Raw genomic sequence first — 20517 nt, forward strand, 5'->3', positions numbered from 1 at the left:
GCATGGCTGGTGATGGCCTCTGGTCCTGCTCCGGGCTGGACTGGGGTGGGCATGGCTGGTGATGGCCTCTGGTCCTGCTCCGGGCTGGACTGGGGTGGGCATGGCTGGTGATGGCCTCTGGTCCTGCTCGGGGCTAGACTGAGGTGGGCATGGCTGGTGATGGCCTCTGGCCCCGCTCCGGGCTGGACTGGGGTGGGCATGGCTGGTGATGGCCTCTGGCCCCGCTCCGGGCTGTCGGCCCCCTCTGGCCTCCTCTCAAGCCTATGCCAGCAGTTCGTGGCTGGGGTGGCTGGCGGCACGGCTTGCGGGGTGGCTGGGGTGAATGCGGGTAAGTAGATGGCTCACCCTCCATGGTTCATCCCAGCCTCCAGGAGCCTGGGGACACGACACACCCTGACAGTCCACACGCTGGGAACAAAGCTGGCGCCTCCTCATGCTCCGCGTATTTGAGCTGTGAAACTTTGAGCCACGTGAACTGGAGGGGGGTTGTGTGTGTGTTTGCATGGATTATAAAAGAGGAGAAACTAACCTGCAGCCCTGAGTGCCACCTCCAGAGCCAGTTTAGGCTCCGCGCATTTTAATTCAGCTAAACCAGGCCTCTCCGGGTGCCACGGAAAAGGCGACCACGCGTCTGCCCCGGTCACCGCGCCTTGCGAGCAAACACAGGCTACACGTGGCCCCGGAGCCGCGGAGGCTTTTCAGTTCTCCGTCCCCGCCAGCTCCGGCTCTCCGAGGACCGGCACCCAGCGCGCTCCGTCCCCCTCCCGCCGCCCCGGCCTGCGAGGGGCAGGGGGGGCGGCCGCAGCCCGGGCGGGGCGGTGCCTCGGGCGGGCCCCGCGCCCCGCTGCCCCGGGCCGGCCCCGCCGCGGGACGCCCCCCGCCCGCCCCGCCAATGAGGGCCGCGGCCGTCACGGCGCCGCGTCACGCGGGCGGCCGCCAAGATGGCGAAGGTGTCGGAGATGTACGACGTAACTTGGGAAGGTAACGGCGCGGCCGCCGGCCCACCGACCCCCGGGAGCAGGGAGGGGGCGGCGCCCCCCATCCCCCCCCAGCCGGAGCCCCGCTGCGCGCCGGGCCCGAGGGTGGGCGGGCGCCTGTGTCCCGGCCGCCGGTGCCGGGCGGTGGCGGTATCCAGCCGGGGCCGGGGGGCGGCGGTTCTGGCAGCTGCCGGGTCGTGCGGGGGCGGGCCGGCCCAGGCGGGGGCGGCCGCGCCGGAGGAACGGGCTCGGCGGGCCGTGCTCAGCCGCTCGGTGCCCGGGGACCGCCTGCTTGCGGCGCGCCCCCGCCCGGGGAGCAGAGTGGGCCCTGACGCCCGTCCGGGTGCGGGGGTGCGCGGAGGGCGCCTGTGCGGGCCCCGGTGCGGGCCCAGGCGCTTCAGCCGCGGCCTCCGCTTGACGGGGCCGGGCCCCGTGCCCCAGAGGACGGCGGCGGGGCGCCCTCACAGCCCAGCCTCTCGACACCCCCCGCCGCCCAGCACTAGTACGGCGCTCGCGGGAAAACATGGCCTCTCGGTTGGGTCAGCAGTTCGTGCCCCACCTCGCCTTCGGAGCGCCTGAAAACTGCCTGATACTTGGCTAAAACCCGATGATAAGTGTGTGCGCAGGAACTCCTGGAAGCTCTGAAGCAATGTAAAAGTTTTTTGAAATCCTGCTCTCCAGATGTTCGTAGTGTTCACGTCTGTTTGATCGTAATGATTATTTTCGTATAGCAGTGTTTTCTGAGGTTTACCAGACGTTCTCAGTGGTTCTCTCGTAAGCAGTACGTGTTTAAATGCGAGTTCATGCAGCACTCAACCCCGTTACAGTCTCATTATCAGCAATAAATTAACGCTTCTGCATAATTGTGGCCATAAAGGGGAAACCTTTAGATTGGTGGTCCCATACGTTACAAACATTATACGTTAGAGAAGGTAACGCAGAGAGAAGCTGTGGGATCTTTGGGTTTTTTTGTTTAGGTACAGCTAATTTGTGAAGAAATAACTAAGGAATAGAATAATTCCCCAAGCATTAATTATTGAGTTTTGTGGTATGGTGATAAGGGGAGGACATTGCATGTTTTGGATTGTAGCAGATGCCAGTAACTTGCCCGACATAATTATTGCCTGTGCTGTCTTTCCTGCACCATTTTCTGTAGGACTGTGAAGCAAAACAAGAGGGAATTCGAGATACTGAGTTTTCAGCTCAACTTGCATTAATCTTAGGAAGTATTTTATCTGTTATTGAAGAAAATGGTGCTGTAACTGAGTGATTAATGATGAAGAAGAGGGCTTTTTTGCTATCGTGTCTGGTGGTTGGTTTGTAGGTAATTCTGCTCTGATACTTGGTTGTATCATCATGATGTCATTATACTAATTTAGCACTTTGGGTAAAGCTTGGTTGTGTGTTCCTTTATATCTCTTGTGAGAAGGTATAGCAGTTGTAAAGCTTGGCTTGGGTAGCAAGCAGGCTGGCCACTGTACAGAAGTATGGGGCATTACTGGTGTTATTGTTAGGCTTTCCCAGAATTTGCTGGAAAACAGCTTGTGTAAAGAACTTTTCCAGTTTTTATTTCGCTTGAACATACATTGTTACAAAACCCAGAGATTTTGAGATTTCTCCCCCCCCCCCCCCCCATTGTTCTTTTGTTGGAAAGAGAAATGAGATTTTTCACGGGATAGGTGGTGTGCACTGTGTATGGGGTCTCTGGACATATAGCATGGAATTGTTTTGGCTGAGAGTATTGCAGAGTTGGTGTCTTTATCCTCTAATGTAAAAGCCAGGTACAGGATGCTCAAGCTCACTATTTTTAGACTTCGCTAATTCATTCTGAGTGTCCTACTTGTAGAAATAACCTCCATATTCAATTTCCAAGAGTTTTGATCAACAATTTGTGGCATTGTGCTTGGTGCACAGTTTTGCATGTGGGTATGTTGAACAAGAAATTCTTGTGGACCAGCTGGGGAGTTTTTATCATATCAGATCCTCTGTTGGTATCTTACAGTCTATGTCCATTTGAAAGAATTGGAGTGTATGGAAAGATCTTGATTGATACAGGGAGCTGTCTGCTGTAGAAGCATACATTTAAAAAAACCTTATATTTTTTCCTCTGTTTTAAGGGATGCGAAGTCAAGTGAAAATGAATGGAGTCCTGCAACAGACCGTGCCGTGACTTTTCTTGGAGAAGAAGGCTTTTTGCTCTCTTCTCCGTATGTACTTTAACAGATCCGTGGTGCAATAAGGCTTTTCATGGGTGAGGTGGTCCCAGCAGCATTGTGACCTAGTCCCTACCAAAGACCTTGAACACAGTTACAGGAATTTAATGTAGCTCAGGTTGAGTTTGTCTAAAATGCTTAATTTCTGTGAAAGCAGGTGTATGGTTGGTGTTTTTCTGAAAAATGGCCTTTATATGCTTAGTCCTTTCAAAACAAGACAGTTTTTATTTACATGTTGCTCAAAGATGGAAGCTGTGATCGGAGGTTAGGAAAAAAGAATAACAAGATGCAAAAGAAATGCAGTTGGTACTTTGCTTTGCTTTTCACTTGGGTTCTTTGTGACAAAGGTGGGAGTTCAACCATGATTAAATTTTATGTTAGGTGAATGGATTGCACAGGTGGTTAGGAAAGACTACAGAAAATAACTGTGTTTTCCACTGTTGGAGCTGTTGTCATTATTTCTCTTTTTTTTCTGTGCTGCTGTGTCTTGAGCTTTGAAGTATATTTTGGAATCAGTGGAGCAGGAAAACCTCTCATTAAACTTCAGCGTCTTAGAGGATCAAACATGACTTTGGGGTGCTGTGGTATTAAAAGAAGTGATTACATGTGGATATGCATCATATATTTTACAGCTTATTTATTTGAGATGAAGATGGTATATTGCTCTTTTTTTTTTTTTTTTTTTTTTTTTTTGGTCACTGTTGCTCATTATCCTGTAGCAAATGGTATTACATTTCCTGCTTCCTTCATATTTACAAGTGGAGTGACAGGGAGCCAAGAATTTCAGGTTTGGCAGGGAAGCTTGATGTGGTAGGTTAGCATGTCAGTTGTAACTGGTGATGTTCACGAAGCCTCTTATAGGAGTCTCTTAAGCTGTATAGAACTTTATAGAGACCACTCGGAAAAATTTAATATGGTTTTAGTGATACATTAAAGGAGACTTTGGCCCATCAGTGGAAATATATATAGAAAAAAAAATACACCTGTATAACCTTATTTTAAGAGCAGGTTTTGGAGCACACAGATTACTTGTGTGTCCAGAATTAGTGTGGTTTGCAAACCAGAAGCAGTCATGATAGTCAGGAACTAATAAAATAATAATTGGCTTTCACAGAAAATTAATCTGACATATTGTCAGAATTGGACAAAATAAACCAGGTTTTCTTTTCTTTACCTGGCACAGAAGCATAATAGTGTTAACATCTCAAATCCAGCTAAAATGGCTAGTGTTAAGATGGGCTTTCTGGAGATCTTTGAATGCTGTCATGGCAACTCTTGTTTCAGTCAGTAATTTTTCTTCACCGTCTATCAAAACCAAAAAAAAAAAAGGAATGGCGTAGTCTCTAAACTAGGTTTCTTTTAATATAAATTGAAAAGAAGTGAAAAGGATGTTTTGGAAGATTTTTAATAGCTCATGGTAACTGTTGCTTAAGTTACTTATGTTTTCTGTGTCATTAGATTAGTGTTAATATTTTCTGTATTAAAAATTGTGCTGCTTAAGTAGTGGCATGTTAAAGAGTTTTTGTTAATGTGTTCATGTGAGACTTTTTTTCAAGGAATTCTTTGTAATTTTGGAAGGTACCATAAAATGCTTTATAAGACAACTACCTTCGTTTCATCAGATGCGTTAGATATCAAGGACTTGAAAACTACTATCCAACTAAACAATCGGAGTATATGTAATTATAAGAGGATTACTTCATATCTGGTTGCTCAGGCCAAATTAACTGATGCCTTAACAGACACAAGAATAAAACACAGGTTATTTCCTTTGGCTTGCTGTAGACTGCTTGCATGTTTTTCGGAAACAGCAAGCACTGTGACAAGTGCGTCTGATCCTTTGAACTTGTAATGTTTTGATTTATATGTGCAAAGCTTGCTAATTTAAGAGAAACTACGACTAAAAAAAATGTATCAGTGGCTTTGGACCAGCCTATATATGTGACAGGAGTAATTGTAATTCAAACTAGACATTTATTTAACAATTCTTTTTTCTAAAATCCCTGATTGCTACTGCCAAACCTTGTATTACGTGCTTTATGTAGATTTTTCTCCAAGACTTAATTTATTTTTGGCTGACTCTTGATGGCTTTCTTAGTAAAAAATTAATTAAGTTTAATAACATTGTAAAAAGCCTAGTGTGATGTTTGCGGCAGTTTTTAGCATTCTCTTTCCTTTATCTTTTGCTTAAAATTCAGTACTTCTAAAACTAACGAGCCTCTCAATAGAGTCACGTTAATGAGAACATTTTTTTTTTTAACCTTGTTTTTTGGTCATCAGCTGATATGCTATTCTCTGTCCTGCATTTTTTTTTCCATTGCTGTAAATGCTGTGCTTGGGTGATGAATGGTAGATGTGTGTTCTGTTAAAACATAATTTAGATGTGATTCCATTTGGAATCACACTGGCATGGAGGCATTGATAATTTCCAAGTAAATGAGTGGGTAGAAATCAGACAGCTTATTTATTTTCATGCCTTTAGCTTGTCAGCTTTTGTGAATGTTTGTGTTCTTTCACATTCTTGCTGTCTGACTTTGAATTTCCAGGGACCATCATGTGTCTAGAACCATTTAACTTTACCCATGCATATGAAATGTAACCCTGTGGTGGTTTTGGTTGAATTTCAAAATACAAAACATAGCACAATAACAGTCTTATGAGCTATTCGAGATCACTTCAGGTAGATGGGAGAAAGTTCAGTACTTAGTTTTAAACTGTCAGTTATGTTAAGTGCAGGAAAAACTGACAGTGTTTAGATCTATTGTGGTGTTTGTTTTCCCAGCTGTTGTACAGTTTAAAAACAATATTGCCAACAGTTATCCTGGTACCTTCATATTAATAAAGCCATTATATAGTAATGAAGAGTATTTTCCTTAAGTTTCCTTAGAATTTTTCTTGTGTATGGAACATCTACGTGTATATAAATGTATGTATGTATATAAAATCACATTCTTAGCAATTTCCTGGTCCAGAGGATGGATAAAGTCTAGGCTAGGTAGTGCTCTCTAGCTGACTTCATGAGCATGCTCGCTCTCTTGGAGATCAGATCCATAGTAAATGTACTCTTGAAACAAAAATCCTAATGCTAAGATGTCTTTTCTATCCCACCTAGACAAACAGTGATGATTTTTATATCTTTGGGCACTTCCCTAATGTAGAAAGCCTTCACTTCCATGTCTGCCTTTCTTGAGGCTCCTTGTTACAGGAGCCTGTAGATTATTTTTGGAGTGGACGTTCACAGCATTTTGCTTACACTGATAAATGTAAGCAGTGATTGAGTTGTTAGTTTTTCTAATACTTCAAGTGAAAAATTATTCACCTGGAGCAGAAGTGCAATTTTAACATTGTTTGTAAATTTAAGGATGAACCGGTCTGGGAGAAGTCTCTTGTAGCCTATTTTTCCTAACCGTGGTTAATGTCTGTTAAATGTTATTAATTATTTGCCAAGCAGGTATAAGGGGGTTTGTACTGCATATGTTACTAACCTGAGACTACGAACTTAGAAGTTGAATTACTTATATTACAGCATGAGCATGGTTTGTGTGACATGGATTCAGAGGTCTGGTACCCCCATCTGTTCTCCAGTAGTTTTCTGGTATTAGAAGAAGTCACTTTTTTAGATCTATTGCTCTCTAAACCCATTCTTCATATGTATATTTTCCAGAAATAACATTCAGATTACATTACTACATGGAAATCTCAATATTTTCATTTTATTTTTTCTCCCCTTTGCCCCCAGATATGCGTGATAAAATGAGGAAATGGAGGGAAGAAAACTACCGAAACAGTGAACAGATAGTGGATGTTGGAGAAGAGTTAATTAATGAATATGCATCTAAACTTGGAGATGACAGTAAGTAAACAACCATTATTTTAAAAACTCCAATTGTCTGATGATGTTTTCTCTTTTCAGCCTCTGTTTTGTACTTCTGTGTTGCCTTTCTGTGTCTGCTGATGTTGATGAAATATATTTTACTTTCTTAGTCCAGTAGGCTGCCAGAATTCCTATATTTTCTTTCCCAAGTGTGAGCTGCAGTGAAAACAGATGGAAAAACTAGAACTGTTGGTTAGCTATATAAAAAAAGTTAGGTCATTATATTAAAACTTAGCACAAAACTGTTATCTAGCCGGCATTTGATTTTCTGTTTTCAACATGGTGGCAAAAATTGAAGTATCTTTTTATAACGGAGAAAGTTATTCCTTAATCAAGTCATAGATACTGCAAGAATTAATATTAAGGCAGTTTTTATTACTATGTTACATTTGTAATATTATCGTTGAGGGTAAGTCTAAGTTTCCACTATTCATGAAGTTACTCTTTTCAGGGTTTTTTAACTACCTTATACTAATTTAAGTAGACAGAGGCTTGAATGTATGAAAAAGAATTGCTTAGGAACATGTCACGGTACAGCAGCACTCTTTTATTATAACCATAAATTAAAACAAAGTGCTATAAAGATTGTATAGATTTCTATATTAGCCTCACAGGCTTTTATTTTAATGCTGCTTCTTCTTTTTCCTTTTTTTATAATTTGGGTAATTTAATGTAGATATTCTTTAATACATTTCTCTTGTAGTTCTTTCATTTTATTAGCTGCTGTTGTGTAGTGGATTTTAGCAGCCACAGTAGTACATTGTATTTACTAATAAAAGTTACAGTATTCCATATGATTAACTTGGCTCAGTTAGTTAACTTGTTCACTTAGTTTAGTGAGTTAACTTTAATTTCAAATGCCTAACGTCTTACAATGTTCCAGGAATTAAAATTTACTTAGTAATTTCAGAGACACTTTGGCTCTTTTTTTTTTTATTATTTTATTTTTTTTTTATCAGGTGAGGAATCTTTCAGTATTGGGTTTGGGGTTCTGCAGATAGGATTTGTTTTATATTGATGCTTTGCTCTGGTTCTGTCTTGCATCCTCCAAGCTGTAATTCTGTTCTAGAGCCCCTTCCATTGTTAAGGAGCTTGGCCACTACAAATGTTGTATTTTTTTGTATATAGATAGATGGATAATCTACTCAGTGTCATGTATTGAAGACACCTCTGTGCGTAGCAGTGAGTTGTGGAGTGTGTGTGTAGATTGAGTGCCTGAAGAAGATACTGCACCGTGAGGGGGTCTTGCACTGGAACAGTGAGGAACATGCTTGTTTTTAGACTGCATGGGTAGGCTTAATACACCCAATTGCAAGGGAGTTGTCATAAGTGCTTTCTGCTTTAGGAGACCTTTGAGAACTAACCTTGATTTTACTTTCTTCTCACCATTTTGCTAGTAATTTGAGAACTGTATTTTAGTAAGAAGTTGTTGAGGAGCTTGATATTACTTTCAGATTTTACCAATGCTTTTCTGAAACACTGTTCTCTGTAATACAGGCTGAGTCATTCCTTTCTTGTCAGGGTTGAGTTTGTCCTTCTTTTTAAGACATATGTATTTTATTCTCTTATAAACTTGACATTGAGGATTCATTAGATAAATTAGCTGCAGCGTTCATGCGGTTCTTAGCAAATGTGTAAAATTATCTGGAATTTATTTACATATTTGCATTTTGTTTAATATTTTTTTAAAAAAGTAGCATCAGAATGGCAACTGTATACAGTTTTAAAACAACTAAAAAACCCCCCAGAACAGCTATAGTAGGCTTTAGAAGGTAGCCACAGAAGGTGAAGGAGTTGTATATCATGGATGTTAGTCTTGTTGCTTTGTGTATTTTCAGAAAATACCTGGATATTACAGTGGCTTATTTCAGAATGCATGTAGAAGGGAAAATAATGAATGCAATGGAGTAGATTATTTGGGTTTATCTGTAATTTACCTACTCGGGTAGAAGACATCCAATGTAATTGCCTGGGGGGGGGGGGGGATCATTACTAAGAGTTTTAAAAATAAAAATAACTCATTGACAATTCAGCCTAAGAGGGATACTATTATACACATCATAATTTAATGAAAAGTTGGGATTTTCTAATGGATAATCAGTAGTCCAAAGCTATAGGTTTGGACTTCAAAGTAGAGGAGTAAGGCCTGTGGCTTGTTGTTTTTAAGCTTGAAGAAGAAATCTCTAGTACAGCTTAGAACAACACGTCTCCCTGGACTGGTTACTTGATTCTCTTACAAGTGTTCTTTTGCTTAATATCTGACATTAACCTGTGTTAGGGTTACGGTATCAAAGTAGAGGTTTGATCAAATGGGGAGAGCCACTTCATAGACTATGAAAGTATATTATTATTCTGTTTAGAATTACTTAAAAAGACATAATATATAATTTATATCATGGATATATGTTATCTGTATTTTGTCTGTATCTGTGTATGTACTTTTACAATTATGGAAAAATTGTATACATTATATAATAAAGATAGAATATATCTCTTACAACTATTTCCAGTGAGGAAGAGGGGTTACAGGCAAATTTATGCCTGGTTTTCTTCCTTTGTATAGTTAGCAAGAAGTAGTATTTTCTTAAAAAAATAGTGGAAATTCATATCATAGAAATTATTTTAAAAAATCAGAGAACCTTTGTTATTTTTATTATATATTTTTATTTTTTTAAGACATTTGGTTCTGTTTTAGTTCACTGACACACCTGATTGGATTTACATGAGTTCAAAACACTTAGTACTTCCAGTACTCGCATTACATGTTTCCCTCTAACATAACCGCTCTCTTCTGCAACTAGCGTAGCTGCACTGTTAAGTTTTTTTACAGACAAGAACTCAGTAGATAGCCTAGAACAGAAATAATGTAATCTGGCAATGATTTGGAGTTGTTCAACTCCAGGAAGAAGACTATGTTTGTAGGACTTTCAGCAGTGAAACAGTTAAGAGAGATGTGTTTCTTTCTAGCCCAGATGGCTGATCTCCAGGTCTGATCAGAGAGCAAGTCCTAATGGGGATCTGTTTAGAAGACTGCAACTATAACGTTAGGAAAAGTAGAGAATTAGAGGTTTTTGCCTTTCAAGATGTCAAAAGGTACTTTGTTACTAAAAGCAATAAAATCACTTAAATACGTTTTTAATTAATTCCAGCAGTTTCTTAAAATGTCCCCATTTCAGTAGTGATCCACAGGAGTAGGAGGGGAAGAATATGCAGACAGAATTAATGAATCTTCTTTACATTTAGGTGTTTCACATTATCTTTAAAAAAATCTGTTATCTGCATTTAATGCCTCTTTTGTGTCTAGTTTGGATAATATATGAACAAGTGATGATTGCTGCCCTGGACTGCAGTCGAGATGATTTGGCATTGGTAAGTTTTCAAGTTGACTTTTCCCTCAAACCTTAAGCTTTCTTCCTGAGTATCTCTTCCAGATAGTTCTTCAGTCAGTTACAGGATATTCTGAACTCCATAGCTTGGACTTGTAGAATATCTATCAAGAAGTACGCTGCTGGGAATAAACCACCACCATCTACCTTCTGTAATGTGTAACTTTTGTTTAGACAGATTGTGTCTCTTCCAACAGCCATGAAAATATTTACAGCTACTCTGGTATGGGCTAAATGTCAAGAATAATATTGAGGTTGCCATATTGTACAGACAGTGTTTGTTTATTGAAAACCTATCAAATTATATTGGTTTTTCGAATGTTTTGAGGTAAAAAGTCCTGTCATGCATCTCATATGTCATGTTGGCTATCATCAAAGAAAGTCATTGACGTATTTGAGCAAGGCTTCAAGATGAATAAGGAGCTGGACTGCATAATGTATGAGGAAAGGCTGAGAGATGTGAGTTTAAGTCTTGAGAAAGCTAAGAAGGGATTTTATTGCTGTCTTTGAATATGTAAAAATGGGAAGATGTAAAGAATCTCGACATGAATTTTTGTGGATGTCCAGCAAAAGTGCAAGAGACAAGTTGCAACAAAGGAAATTCTAATCAGGTATTAGGGAAAATTTTTTAACGGTGGGGTTGATGAACACTTCAGGACAAATGGCACAGAGGGGTTGTGGAATCTGCTTTGGAGGTGCTCACAAATGGATTAGGATATGGCCCAGCATTCATTTGGAAGCTGGCTCTGTTTTGGGTGGGGATTTGGAGCAGGTGACCTCCTAAGGTCACTTGCAATCCATATTATACAGTGATTCTTGATAAAAATATTGTTAATGGATATTTGGGTTTAGTCAACTTGTATGCAGATTTATTTGAATTAAATAATTTAGATAAGTAAGATTATTTGGAACTGGAACACCTGTTCACTAGTTTAAAAATAGAAAACTACTGAAACAAAACAAAAAACCTAGCTAAGCTAATCTTTAAAGGCAGCAACTGAAAAAGGCAAAAATGTGTATTGCTTGAAAATTGTAATAATCTTTTCATCTCTCCTTCACAGAATGCTGAAAAAAACCCCATGGGCTCATGAGCTCATCTTGTGCCCTGAAAGCCAGCAAGCTTGAGATTATTCTAAGTAAAAAGAAAGTTATTTTCAGGAGTCCAGGTCTTTTCGTGGGGATTACTCTTCCAGTGCCTTGTTCTCTGTCAGATGGCAAAATACCTCATAAAGTCTTTGAGCTTCATGTGATGTCATTTGGGTGAAACTTAATGGTCTGTGATATACAAGGGGTCAGACTAGAGGATGTAGTTGGTAGAAGAGCAATTTGAAAGTAGGCAGAACTAGACAAGTTTATCTCACATCCCGTATGTATATGGTAAAATAGAGTACACTGGAAACTACAGCACAACACTCTGAACTTGTGAACCCACTGAACTTCCCTTTCTTTTGTTCCTCAGAAGAAGATACTGCTGTAATATAGCTGTCTGTTTAAATGAAAACAAGTAGACTTACTGTTTAAATAAATATATTTCTCTGTTCTGATTTATATCAAAAACAGTTTTGGTCTTTATTTTCAGGGTCTTTTTAGGAGGACTTTCACAAAATTGGTGAGGGAGCCAGTGTTGAAAGATCAGTTGTGAAACAATTTGTTTTTACTAACCCTGGCAGGGATTTTAAATTTCAGTTTCTGTGCCCTCTAAGGAATATTGCTTGAAATGAGGGAGTGCAACATTTTATATACAGCTCAGAAAGGAAGTTAAAAACTTGGGGGAAACTTAGTTGTATTTTTATTTTTTTAAGTTTGATTGATTTATAATAAAGAAGTAGTTAATTCAAACAAGCCAACATTATATGTGGCTTTTTGCTACAGCTGTAGTCCCAAAGTAGACAAACAGCTTTGGAACTTCTGTTTTTTAGCAGTGAGCTTTTGACAGCTGTGATGCATTTTGCTTAGGGGGATAGGTCTCATCTGCTCCAAATGAGGAGGCTGAGATGGTTTTCAGAGTAATTTATCTGACTTTTGTTTTTTCTTTTTCTTTCCTCTTTTTATTACTGTTGTCATCTCAGTCCTGCACAAAATGACTACACATGATGCGTGCCCCTACTGCAATCAGCCAGTTCTTTCATGTGCATGTTTCAGTGCAATCACCTGCTGTTGGCAGGCACTTGCACTACCGGAGTTTTACATTCTGAAGCCCAGGTTTATATTTCTTTGCCTTATGTCAGACCTTTGCAGTTGAAAACTGATGTGATTAAATAAATCAGAAAGCAAATTAACTGCAAATTAAAGTTTCACAAATGAGATTTGCCATTTTAACTGCCGAGTTACTGAGAAAATCTCCAAAGTAGATTATTGACACAGTGCAGAACCAGTCCTCAGTAACATAAATGATTATGGGGATTGCAGGTTCAATTTAAGAACGGGACATTCAGTGCTGCTGAGTCCAGAATATTCTGAAGATATAGCTAGTGTAGTTTATCATGCACTTTTGTGTTTGAAAGTGTTACAGTGTTGTTCGTGACTGTCTCGCAGCTTTTCTGGTTACTTTGTGTCTGATGTCTTGATTTACAGGAGTTTACTTTGGCCTTGAGGCTGCTGTGTTTGGGTGAATAATGATTGTGTAGTCAGATTTAATGTGAACAATTGTGTTCTCGTAGTATTCCTGCATGTGAATAGTACTTCATCAGCATTTTACATATTGTTGATGGCATTCTTCTAGATGTAAAAGTCCATCTGCAGATTGTGGAGTTTAGTAGTATTGCATATATTATAATTTGTGACATTTCAAAATGGGAGAAAAGCAGTGCACATTTTTATACTGAAAATCACTGTCCTTCAGGATTCCCAGATCATTGGGCCACCGGGTGGATTTATTGTCTGCAAAACTTCTTGTTAAAATGTAGAAGGTTGGTGGGATTTTAAAAGCTGCAGTGAAACTACTCTTCTGGAGTTTGATGCAAGTTTTCCTGTCTCTTAAGAATGTTCACAGATTAGTTCAGATGTCATATAATGTGCTGCTAAGTACATGTAGGGTATTTATGACAAATTTGTTGTCCAGAGCAGCCACAGTTCTAACCTAGATGTCACTCAAAGTGCCAGTAAACTCTTTCTGTACTAATCCTGAGCCTTTCTGTGTGAAATTGCATTGTTAAGATCTTGGTTCATTGGAAGCCGAGATGATCATGTTGAAGGTAGTCTGTGCTTACTTGAGGCTAAGTGTGAGTTCTTTGATTACTGTTTCCTTTCTCTCTTCCTTCTCTATTTTTTTTGCATCTGAGAATATTTCTCTTTGCTGTGCTCTAGCGACATGTTTATCCACAGCAACAGAGACAGAACCTACTAATTTTTACTGATTCTCTTCTGTACTTTTCCTTTGACCAGTGGGTATGATGAGATGGAACAATAGGCCTCTGCTTGAACCTTAGATCTGAAGAAGTAGTTTATAAGCTGAGTTGTATAAATAAAAACTTCAGACAGAACCCTCTTTTCCAGGCTTTTAATGTGATTTAAACCACTGGTCTTTTTGAGAGCCTAGGGACTGTCCTGCCTCTCACTGTAATGAGTCAGCTACAAACTTTACAATGCTATCTAGCCACATTCATGATATGGTTAGAGTTAGTTTGCTCTGGGGAAGTTCTGACTCAGTCCCTCTAACAAACATCCTTTTTCACTAATCCAGAGAAATCTGCCTGTGATGAATTCCTTTTATCCAGCCCAGGTGTCTCATTGATTTCAAAAGTTAAAAGCCATGCCTCTTCTGCCAGCAGACTCAGCCCAAACCAGTGACAAACATTTTCTTTGGATTTCAAAGTTTTGTTTTAAAAATAAACACAGAGCATAGTATTAGCATAGTTTGGTCCATTGTTAGATATCCATTTATGAAAGAAGTATCATGTAAGCCCTTACCGTCTTTATTTTGGTTTTTTACTGTCTTGTGTTATTATGAGGCAACTGAATAGACTTCAAGTTTTTATAGTATCAGAACTGTTTTAGGAGGTTCAATTTTCTAGATAAATATTTCCCATAAGGCCTGACAATCTAATGACCTGCATGGAAGTTATTGCTTAGAATTAGTCTTCTAACAGATAAAGTTTCAGTTTCTGAGCTTGTCTTTGTCAATACAGTTCATTGCATATTTCAAAAATTGGTATTCGCTTTTACTCAGAAGTGCCATTTCAGGTTGTTGAATTATCAGCCAAGGAGGTGGTTTTTTTTGTTACATCTTCTGTGTAGATAATTATATTCAAAATACTATTTTTGGTTTTATTTGTATAGTTTTGTCTTCAGGAACTAAGGCGGCAGTTTCCTGGGAGCCACAGAGTTAAACGATTGACTGGAATGCGATTTGAAGCTATGGAAAGGTAAAACCTGAATTAAAAAAAAAATTAGTTTCTGTCTGGAAAGGTGTTTTCTATTTCTTAAAAAGGCATTCAGGCACTACAAAAACGTGGCAAAGCAATGCTGGCTGGTTTCTTTATAGAAAATAATGGTGTGCATGATCATATTACAATGTTTAGACACCTTTTTATTGCATTTTTGCATGTATTTTGTAGCGTTACATTTTTTGCAGTCTTCCCATCGGACTTTGTAGATTAGAAATATCTCTTACTTGACAGTATAAGTCATTGTACAGTAAAAGCACCAGGCACTTTTCTGGCAAAGTCTGAGAGATATAAGTTTCATCTTACAGAGCTAAAGCAGCATGTGAAAATCAGTGCCAGCATTTTTTTGCCTTCATTGTTCTCCGATGCTCCTAATTACTGCAGGATGTAGCTCTTTTTCCTTGTTTTCTGAGTGTGGATAAATCCAGTAGAACTTAAGAAGGATTAAATCTATAGCGTTTGTTATAGAAACACTCAAAAAATGTATAGAATAGAATGGCAGAATTTAAAACTCAGACTGATCTTTTTGAAATATCCTGTAGAAGCATTACAACATACTAAGTTTAACAGGAATTATTAAAGTAATGAACAGCTTAAAACTTTACAGCTTTACAAGATTGATGACCTCAGGGCTTGACACTGGCCTTTATTGCCTGCCTTTCTCCTTGCGTACATCTTTGATATCAACATTCTGTTCTAAAGCACTTTTCTTGGGTGTTGAGAAGGACTTCCAGTGCCTTTGAATGCTAGGAAGTCTGTTCCTTGCTACGTTTTGCATGCAGTATTGGTGGGATTTGAAGCCTCTGGGCCATCTTGATAAGAAGGAATTAGAATTTAGAAGTAAACTCTATATGTTTGGGGTTTTTTTTAATATATTTATTTAGGAGATGTTCTTCATGCACTACATTCTTGCAAAATTAACTGTAAAGATGTGATTTGTTATGAGCCACTGATGAGCTTGGATCAAAAAGAGTGGATAACTGGACTCCACAACCACAGGAGTAGTCATACTATCCATATTTCACACTCACTTTGTATCAAATAAACATTCATGAGGAATTTCCATTGAACTTAGCTCTCTTTGTGTCTTCATTGGATATAGGGTAGGAAGACAGTGAGAGAATGGCAGCAGATTTTCCACCATCCCAAAACCTGTTCAGACAGGCAGTTTCCTGATCAGATGATAAGTCTGTTCAGGCTTTTGTGAGTACATGGAAGATGTTTGTGCAGTAGTCTTCTTCCACAAAGATCTGTTCCCATGCAATAACATGTGTTGTTTCAGCTATGCAGTGCTATTGCACCATAGTTTTCTGAAGATGCTCATAAAAATTCTTGACAAAATGTCCCGGTTGAGATCATTGAGATTGGAATATCAGGGGAGCAGAAGCATTAATGAAAGCTAAGGTTTCATCTTCATAGATTTTCTTCAGAAGTCAGAGAAGAAAGAGGCTTCAGCTCTGGGTGCTCTTGAACCTGTTTGCAGATGCTGTAAGCCATGCCCTGAAGAACCCTGTCTCTCTCCACTGATAGTAAATGAAGCCTGCGGAGACTTAGGCTGGATTTTCAATTTCAGAAGTGAGCTTCTTTTTAAATTTAAGTGACTTCTAGGATCTAGGAAGGATCATGTCATCTCCAGCAGGAAGAGGAAACAGTGAAGAACATCCCAGTAGACGTTTGCTAATCATAAGAACAGTATTCTGGAACTTCACACTGTAAAGCTGGGATTATGGCCATCATGTTCAGTATTAAAAAATACATTTGATGTAGTAGCAACTAATAGGGAACATGAAACCAGCATTTTACAGCACGTCTGCTCAAGTCTGTAGCAGTCACCTACTCCTGCTTTTGTGCTTCCTTTCACGTTTGTTCTCTTACCTCATGTAACTGAACTGGACAGCTGAGCAGTTGTCAGCAGTGCTTAGGGAGCAGTGAGAGTACATAAATAGGTGTCCAAGGTAAGAAGGGGATGTGTAGCATCAAAATCAATCATCAGTACCTCTGAAAACCCAGTTGTTGAAATATACATGAAGACACAAAGTGTGCCCTAGTTATGTGGTGCTAGCACAACAGCTGTGTAGTCAGTCAGATGTGTTTTGGATTGAATTATTTCGTATGTCCAGTTTGGGTCATGTACACAGCTGGTTGAACACACAGATCTGTTTCCCAGAAGATTTAAAGCGTTTATAGTGGACAGAGTAAACAGTTAGGAGCATGCTTTAAATAGCTGAATTAATAAAACCTATATAGTGATGGTGGAAAACATTTTCTTTCAAGATTTGTGGTATAGTCTAGGGGTGGGCTCTTGTGTGAATCCTCCCATTTTACTGCATTTTACTGTATGGGGCTGCTTATACTTTATAAAATCATAACAGAAGAAACTTACATAAAGTTTTAAATTACAGCAGTGAAGCAAAAAGACATTATTTTGGATGGCCTTTCAAATTTTAAGGTTTCTTTTTCTTCGGAGGGGTGAAAGGGAGAGTTAGGATGTGATGATTTTACCTATTTGGTATAGAAAAAGAAAGAACAGCTAGGAGAATATGAAACTGGGTGTAAAATACCTAAGTTGTTGCTGAAACGGTATTCCATGAAGCAGTTATGTATTTTTATAACTAGTGACATAAAATACTGCAGTTCATACAAAATTCTCGAGTGTTATGTATGAATATAGTTTGCTTAAATATATTCAGTGTAAAAAGTACAGGGGATTTATTAACTCTTGCAAGGACAGTCAAAATGTCAGGAGTTCTGTCTTAGCAGAAATAAATGCAAATGATTTCTTTGAACAGGTATGACGATGCTATCCAGTTATATGATAGAATTTTACAAGAAGATTCAACTAACACAGTAAGTTTAAAATATTTTTCTGAACTGCAGTGGTTTGTTGTTTGAAGTTGTGATTATGTTTTGTGGGTTTCAGTGTGGAAAAATATGTCTGTATTACTATATTTCCTTTTAGTTTCCTAGTATAATAACCTGTGTTACCTTAATTAGAACAAATGAGATTAGTTTCATGATGAGAAGGTGTAATATATATAATACCTGCTTAAACATTGAATTTAGAAGACAGGATTATAACTAGAAACCTTTCCAGCAGTCTTGGTAGAGTTTAGTTTGAGCCTTTCAGCTTTTACATTTTTCCCTGAATATTCACTATTTAAAGGACCAGTACAGCCTGCCATGTGTCTTCTCTCTTCCTAATGCTTAATCTTAAAGATTAAGTATGAAAACAGTCAGGTGGTGCTTGAATAGCAGTTATTTTTATGTATTGTCTGGATGACTTTACTAGCTTTCGAATCAAAATGCTATAAAACTTGCCAATTGTATAAAACAAAATCTGAGACAGACTGTACTTTTCATTTAAGCTTTTTTTGAATACTGGTTGTAAAAGCTGCCTTGAGCTATTAGATGCCAAAATCAGTGTCTAGGGAAACTTGTAGCAATATATTTTCATGCATTATTTTCCACAAGGATAAAACTAGAAATACGAAGTCAAATTTTTCTGTTGCATGTTGCAAAGTCATTATTAATCATTGTCTGAGTGTATATGTTTGTCTGTATTACTTGATTTCGAGGAACTGGTTCTCTTTGTTGGGCAAACTTCTATTGGGGATGTTCTAGCAGTCTTGTGTAAACCTTCCTTGGTGTGTTTTGAACCTCTGCCTTTCTTCAGTCAGCTTATTTGATGTGGTCTGTTATTCAGGAGGGGAAAACCCACAGAAACACATAAATGGGCTTCACTAGGTTATGCCAGAGATGGATATAGAAGTGCCATCACTTAAACTAGGTAAACCATTTAAAAAAAAACCACAAAACACATAAAAAAAAAACTTTAAAAAGCAACAACTAAACCCCACCCAAACACACCAAATCAGAAAATTACTTTCAAAGCAACACATCTGAAAATGTTAATACCGAGTTAAGCACTTGGGACAACAGAGGTAGATTAAACTCTGTGTCTTTTAGCAGTGGTAGAACTCATATTTTTTGTGCAAGGATAAAAAGAACTATTTCAATTCTTCAGTCTTTTATTTTTTGCCCTCCCTAGAGCAGTAATACTTAAACTATGTTTTGTGAGACAAGTGTAGGTCATCTGAAGTTGTTCTTTGAAAGTCCATAGTGTTTTTGAGTAGAAGTTTGAGTACAAGGTACATAGCTGCCTGCGATAAATGGTGGATTTTATCAGCGTATGGCCCAAAGAGTTTCAGAGACACTATCTCTTCAGAGTCATGTTAAGACAAGATGGAACCCATTTGCCGTGAATCCCCAAGAACAGGTCACCTAGGTGCACATTTTACGATGCTTTGCTGAAGCCAGTGGAAACCGAAGCACCGTATTACAATGACCTCTGTAGACCACAGGTCTTTGGAGTGTGCATTTTTGGCAATTTGACTGTTCAGCTGTCTCAACATGGCTAACGTCATCTGAGTGGTTTGTGGATGGTTTTATAAAACAAAATTATATATTTAAATAATATGCATGACTGTTACCTAATTTGGATCACCGCCTTAAGAAAATCATAAAGATCTATGACATGATAAAGTTTAGAAGCATAAGATGTAAATATTAGAACAGCTGCATGATCCATTTGATTTCTTAAGATCTGAGAATAGAAGTGGTGTGTGTAAAATGCAAAGCAAAGGTTCCTTGCTCTGTTACGGTAGAATAGGTTGGTTAAGCCTTGCATGTGAAGAGTGAAAGTTAAATAGAAAGTTTTGATAAATTGTTGTGTACAGATTTCTTTGTGTCTTTTACCTGTTGATTATGCCATGCACACATGTGGCTGCTGTAGGAGAATAAATATTTTAAGATTTTAAAAAAGAAACTGTTGCTGAGTTTGTCTTGGCACTCCTTACCTTGTAGCAATTTCTTCTGGTCTGCTGACACAGAGTTGTTTTTATACATTAAACATTTTGGCAAGTGCTGTAAGTGATACATGGACATTTTTTCACACGAATCATGTAAAAATCATACTTTGCATCAACTGACAGTTTCAAATAGAAGCATGGAAAAAGTTTTTTCAAAAAACCATTTATTTTAGACACCTAGCAGACTTTTCCATCCTGAAAAGTGAACTTTGAATTCAGATTATGTAATGGACACTTACACTTTCAGATGAGGTTTTGTTACATACAAAATGCTGAAATTAAGATAACAGTAATTATTTTATTTCCTTTCTTAGGAGAGAATTCAAAGTAGTCTTTGTTTGTTTTTTTAAAAAATGACTATTTCTCAGTGTTTTATCTTAGTCTGAGCTTGCTTGCTGAAAAAGGCGACTCATTTGACAATGGAACAATGTTAATACTGTCACTTGAGAGAGTGTGTTTCATTTTTCAGAGCATGTAGGCATTGAGTAAGAGCCTGTTCCTTCTCTAAGGATTTTAACAGTAATGAATGAGATGTGACTCCTGTGAAAAGTACAACTTGTGTGCATTTTATATAGGGTAAGAATGGGAACCTTTTCCTTTCTCATCCATTTTGGTTGAAATGAAGGCTTATTAAGGCTGTAGAACATTTTCCATTTTAGAGTCTTTTTTTATTAATTAAAATTTAATGTAGTATTCATTTGAAAATCTTTATACTGATGCTGAGCAGTGGCTGCATTGTTTATAGATCTTTACATAAAGTGGTTAGTCGGTTTCTCAGGACAGAGTAAGAGGGGCATTGTTTTTTTAGCAGGGT

The 20517-nt window shown here is 38.7% G+C and overlaps 1 protein-coding gene across 2 annotated transcripts in view; it reads left to right on the top strand.

The window, feature by feature from the left end:
* Positions 1–871: 871 nt before the first annotated feature.
* The window catches only part of EMC2 (ER membrane protein complex subunit 2), a 40932-nt gene continuing 21286 nt past the window's right edge, over positions 872–20517 (top strand). The window contains exons 1-5 of one of the 2 annotated variants that reach the window (XM_040585906.1): positions 872–981; positions 6930–7043; positions 10369–10433; positions 14729–14814; positions 17625–17682. In XM_040585906.1, coding sequence (XP_040441840.1) covers positions 942–981; positions 6930–7043; positions 10369–10433; positions 14729–14814; positions 17625–17682 — 363 coding nt within the window. In that variant the 5' untranslated portion in view covers positions 872–941. The remainder of the gene's footprint in view (positions 982–6929; positions 7044–10368; positions 10434–14728; positions 14815–17624; positions 17683–20517) is intronic. The other variant, XM_040585907.1, reaches the window with a different exon arrangement.

This window comes from Falco naumanni, chromosome 3 (assembly GCF_017639655.2).
Source record: "Falco naumanni isolate bFalNau1 chromosome 3, bFalNau1.pat, whole genome shotgun sequence".
Classification (NCBI taxonomy): domain Eukaryota; kingdom Metazoa; phylum Chordata; class Aves; order Falconiformes; family Falconidae; genus Falco; species Falco naumanni.